This window comes from Zea mays, chromosome 5, assembly GCF_902167145.1.
Source record: "Zea mays cultivar B73 chromosome 5, Zm-B73-REFERENCE-NAM-5.0, whole genome shotgun sequence".
NCBI classification, from domain to species: Eukaryota; Viridiplantae; Streptophyta; class Magnoliopsida; order Poales; family Poaceae; genus Zea; species Zea mays.
In genome coordinates, this window is record NC_050100.1 from 113,724,152 (window position 1) to 113,730,151 (window position 6,000).

The 6,000-nt window shown below is 45.9% G+C and overlaps 1 protein-coding gene across 1 annotated transcript; it reads right to left on the reverse strand.

Moving 5' to 3' along the window:
• Positions 1 to 981: 981 nt before the first annotated feature.
• Positions 982 to 2,012, reverse strand: LOC100279036 (uncharacterized). The gene is made up of 2 exons (NM_001152100.1): positions 1,716 to 2,012; positions 982 to 1,294 (listed from the first exon to the last, which is right to left on the reverse strand). Exons 1-2 carry the CDS (start codon positions 1,914 to 1,916, stop codon positions 1,181 to 1,183), a joined length of 315 nt encoding a protein of 104 aa, NP_001145572.1. The 5' UTR covers positions 1,917 to 2,012; the 3' UTR covers positions 982 to 1,180.
• Positions 2,013 to 6,000: the final 3,988 nt, after the last annotated feature.

Sequence of the window (6,000 nt, forward strand, 5' to 3'; positions counted from 1 at the left end):
GCTGGAACATCTGCATGAGCTACTGCAGTATTCAACAACGAAACAAGTGAGGACATGAAATTGACAGTCTGAATACAACTGCAACCCGAGCATCTGCAGAAGCTAACGCAGAACCACCAGGTGAGGGTGATGCTAAATAAACTAATAGTTCAAATACAACTGCCAAGTCTATTAGAGTGTGTTTGGTTTGAGAAATGAAGTGATCCATCTTTTTCTCACTCCTCACTTTTTTATTTGGTTTGTGGAATAGAATAAGTTGATCCATCACCACCCCATTTCTAAGAAGCTAATAATTAGTATATACATGAGGGGTGGGTTGATTCCACCAAAATTGATGGAATGAACTTATGATGCATCATCTAATGAAGCATAGAGTGACTTTACAAACCAAACACACCATTAAGGAATGAGAAGATAGCTTTGTTTTACCTGTGTATATTTAGGGACTTGTTTGTAGATATGGACATTGTGATTTGTCGGTTGACGTGATTCATTATAACATACAGGATACATACAACACAACATCAGAGCCTTCTTATCCCATTGGGGTAGGCAACATATAAGATACATAATAAATTGAAAATGTTTTAAAGCAGTGTGTTGGTCTGAATATATAATGTACATGTTTTTGCATTTTAATCTTTCCGAGAATGTTGATCTCAAACGAACAATGTTTTCAAGTCGCCCGATTAATCATGACTACCGACTAGTCGCGATTAATCGTTCAAGTCGATTTGGACGAATCACAATTAATTGCCAAGTCGTCCGACTAATCGTGATTAATCGTGATTAATCGCTCAAGTCAGTCAGCCAGAACGCCCGGCAAGTCGTTCGACTTATAAACGTTGCGAACGAGAATTGTGGATGTATCAAAACAAGTTGATCGATTTCTTGTGTCATATGCTAGGTCGGATTGATAAAACGGAAGGGACAGTGGATAGGAATGGCCAGAGATGTAATACAATCTAGGTGTTATGCGAATTACAGCAAATTGGCAATTGACTTCAGTAGAAAGAATCCATACATTGTTGAATGACATCATTAATAAACCAATGACATTTCTCGTTACTGAAAGAAGAGTAGAATTGGAAACAAGGAAAATGGAATGTAGGACACAAAATGAAATTCCATAGCTAAATGGCAGTATCATGGATCACACATACGTGAGGAAAAGAAGCCCTCATGGCTGGTAGACATCAGGGAGCTGGAGGCCTACACTGGCAGCGGATTTGTTCAATATCTTCTTCATTTCGTCGGATCGGTCCACAGCTATATTGTACGACAACAGCAGGTCCTGGACAATCAAGCAAGACGTAGAGTTAATGGAGCCCATAGTGCAACCGAGGACAAGCTCAGTGTGGAAAGATATATCTAATCAGGTCAAATCAGGGAGATGAGCGACTAAACCACCATGCGACCACACTCTAAGACTGAAATGAGCCATACTGTGCCACTAATTACCAAAGCAACGATTGGGAATTGGGTTTGGATCGTCCAACAGCTATCAATTACTCGGGCCAATTGCCTCTGAGACTCTAACCCAATGTTCTCATCACAGTGATCTCTCGTTAAGTTACTCTAAGCAACGCAACGCAGCCGCTCCTTGGCATTCCATCGAACACGTGACCTCCCTCGTAGGAAAGAGTGCAGGTCATGTCGTTACCAGAGGCACAACACAGACCAAACGCTGCACACCGGATCGTCATTACACAAACCTTGTGGTGCTGGACGCTGGTAAGGAGGTAGGCGTAATCTCCGGCGAGCCGCAGCCTGGCCCTAGCGTCGGCCTTCGAGCCGACGGGGGCGCGGAACTCGGCCGCCACGAAGTCGCGGAAATGCTGCTTGGTGGCGCCCCCGCCGACGTGCTTCTGCACCGCCTTCAGCACCCGCCTGTATACCGCCGCGGCGGCCGCCATCGATCCGTCGGTCTCCTTCAAGTTCAGCTGGAGCGGCGACCGGCGAAGGAGAGAGGTGGCAGCGGACGTGAGGTGTCGTGTCTCTGACAGCCTGGTAACCGTCCGATGAAGCTTGTGCGGGCTGCGGCAAGGAATATAGAAAAGGGCATGTATCCTGTGCACACGATGAGATTTTTGCAATCATGACACCAGCAAGAAGCGGCTTCTGAGTTCTGACCATGGGCATCGTGAACACGTTAATTGAAAAAATAACATTATAATGCCTCACGCTTTGAACATATAGCATTGAACAACTAAACATGTGATTAATAGCGGCGGCGGCGAGTTGCTTGATCTTCCTCCCGGTCTGTCTTTACACGCGCAGCCGAGGCCAGCTTGGCGCTTCGCGCCTGTGCACGGCTGCACGAAGCTCGACAGCGTGCTGCTGGAGCACGGCGATCGCTCGCCGTGGCGTGGGCCAGCACGACCTGTGCGAGCGGGAGCCGCAGCAAATCGCTCCACAGGGCGGTGACGACGTGGCTCCTCACGATGCATCTCAAGGGGTGTGCTGCGCGGAAGAGGTGGAGCGCTCAGCCACGCGGACCCCAACACTTCATCCTCACGACCTCACAGTCTCACACCCGCGAGCACAACCACGCGGCGCTGACCCACTGCAACTCGCTCACCCACAGCACTCGCCACAAGTTTCCCTCCTCGACGCCGCCTCCGCCGTCCGTTGTGGTGGGCGGCGCCGACACCGGTGTTGGCCCTGACGACTCGCAGCATCAGCAGCCGAGGCTTGACATCCACATCGACAGTGGGGCTCTCGCCCACGACACCGCTGCGCACGCCGTCGATGGAGGAGGAGGACGATGACGAGCTGCTGGTGGAGGACATTGAGATGGTCGGTGAGGACGAGCTCCTGTTCCTCAACACCGACGCCGACGTTGGGGCACCACTAGATCCCATGTCCTCGCTCTTCGATGTCGTCGACGAGCCCTTCCTAAGCTCCCCTTGGGGGACGGCCACCAGTAACGTAGGTCCCGCGGGCAAGGAAGGAGAGGAGGCGGCGCTCGTGGGCAGGGTGGGAGGCGACACGGAAACGGAGGAGCTGCGAGTGGTGTTGCCGCAACACGGCGATGGAGGTCTGTTGCGAGTTGCGACCACTGTCGGCGTCATGACGGCGTCGACTGCGAGGGAGAGCGTCGCGGCGTGGACGACGTGCGGGACCTGCCTGGCCTGGCCGGCGGTGGCGCGGCGGGCGCCGGCGCTGGCTGGGAGCCGAAGCGCCATCCTCGTTCGCTGGGCCACTGCTAGAGTCGCTTGCCGCGGTGCACGGTCTGCAGGAGCTCGACGTCTCGCGAATAGGCTCAACGGCGTCGTGCCTGACGCATTTGGCATGCTGCAGACGTGAGTGGGATTGACGGGAAAGAAAAACAGGAAACGCGCTGGTAACAGCAGTGAGGCGTGGCGGAGGAAGGAGAGGACAGACGGAGGGGCACAACTCCCTATCAACTAGGGCCAATACTATATGTTGAAAACATGAGCGATTATAATGTTATTTGGTCAATTGACATGTTTGTCATTTCTGCGAAGCGCGATGAAGGCGATGCCACTCTTGCAAAAATCTCGCTCACGATGGCTAGGTGCTTACGTGAGCACTTTAAATCCTGCGCTTCCTTTACTAATCCAACGATGGCGGGCATGTTTTGATTCACCCCTCCCACCTATTCTGCAGTAGCTATTTTTTTTTCTTACTGAACACCCCCAATCCCCCCAAAAGCATTCTTCTTCACGCCAGAACCTCTCCACGCCTGGAGATGGCAATAGTTAAATACTCATCGGTAGGGTATTATTACCACATATCTATACCTACTATAAAAAAATAACTCCGTCAAATCATCCATATACATTAATGTTTATAAATTTACTTCTATACCCATATCTATGTGGATATAGGTCTCGTTAGGTCACTCATACCCACAAAGATTAAATATCTATCAAAATATTATATTATGCAAATGTCAAGTATATCCATCTAAATGTCATTACAAAATTTCTAGCATCACGTAACCATCCATTCAACTAGGGGTGGCCGTTCGGGTTACCCGAAAATTTCGGGTCGGGTAATTCGGGTTTTTAAAATTTCGGGTTTTGAGAATCGATACCCGAAATTACAACGGGTTTTGCAATACCCGAAATTTCGGGTACCCGAAATTTCGGGTTCGGGTTCGGGTATTCCCGAACTACCCGAACTATTGTGTCACCTTTATAAAAACACATACACCCTATTAAATTAGTATAAAAATATAGTTTGAATAATGATACACATGGACATATAAAACACAAGCAATCTACAATCACTAGTTATGCACACATACACATAATTATAAATGTACAAATTAATAATTAAGCATAACATGAGTACATGACACATTAAAGTTCGGGTAATTCGGGTATTTCGGGTACCCGATTGTGATACCCGAATTACCCGAACTAAATTCGGGTTTTGCAAGTTGCTACCCGAAATTCCCGAACAAAATTCGGGTTTCGGGTATTTCGGGTTCGGGTTCGGGTTTCGGGTTACGGATTTTTTGCCCAGCCTTACATTCAACAACACCAAAGATAATTGAATAAAGTAGCAACACTAGAATAGTGCTACATAGCATATTATATGTTCTATTACATGGTCATCAAGCCTTCTATGACACTATAGCCCAAAAAGTTATTAAATAGTAAAAAAATGGATGATTAAAGCTCAAATTCATGTTTTTGGTTAAGTTTATATTGGGTATTTTATACCCACAGGTTAACGGGAATGGGTGATGGCGGAACATTCTAATACCTGTTTACCTATTGGGTGAAGATTTTTGCACAATAAAAAATATACGAATAGAATATTTAGCCTATATATACCCTAAGAACTAGTTTGAAAGCCACAAAACTAGAGATGATTGGAGGGCTAAAATCCCTTCCGATTTTTGGACTCCCAAACTAACACTGAGGGTTAGTTTGGTAACCCTATTTTTCCAAGAAATTTTTATTTTCTAAAGAAAATTAAACTAATTTCCTTTAAACTAATTTTACTTAAAAAATAAAAATCGCTTGAGAAAATAGGGTTTCCAAATTAGGTCTAATAGAGTAAATAACCCTTGAGTATCGGGTCGTGGAACCCATACATATCTATCCACACCGCTCCAAACTACAATCGTCGCTCGCCCAAGTCTGTGCTATTTTCGGCCTCCATCCTACGAACCCAGCGCACAACGTCCAACGTCTTCTCTTTGCAACGTGGAGGGGAGCCTCGCAAGTGCCTAGATGGGGGGGCCGTCCAAGATTGCATGATTGTAACGTGATCTGTCCAAGATCATGAAGTCTGGAATACAAAGCTAGGAGTATGACTGTAGTGTTTTATGAGCTCAAGCATTATTCTTTGTAGTGTTGTCTTTTCTGATTGTGCACATGGTGTTGCCGATGGAGACTAGAACTGAACGAAACTGAAGGTTGGCTATTCTTCTCGAGTAATACAATTGAATGGAGTTGCTAATTTAGTAACAATATATGCTTTGCCATTCGCAACTGAAATTAAATTGCATGTGAAAGTGTGATGTACTGAACTCATAGGGTGATGACGTTTTCTTCTTCTTGATCGTCTTATAAATAAAATTTGATTCGTCATTGTTATTATTGACCTAATGTGGATACTGACGTCATTCTAAGATGAGTCGATGTACTGTTTTTAATGCTGTCACATCAAATTTAAAGTAGTTAATCATTTATACAGAGTTTTATCCTATAAAACTCTACCACCTCTTGTAAAACTCTCTATATCTCTTTTTAATTGTTTTGTCATATCACTAATTGTGATGATGTGTCACCGTATTTAATGGTTATAAAACTTTTATTAAGAATGACCTAACGGACTAATGGAGGCGTCGTTGTTAAACAATAAATCAGTGTTTCGTATCCTTGAAGAACAGGGCTGCTACATCCTCGTTTTGTACGTACATATGCAGCTCCGGGTCTACAAAATTTGAAGCAACTTGCAGCCAGCCGGGGCAACCGGGCAAGCAGTCTTTCAACAAACAAATGGAAAACAAAAGTA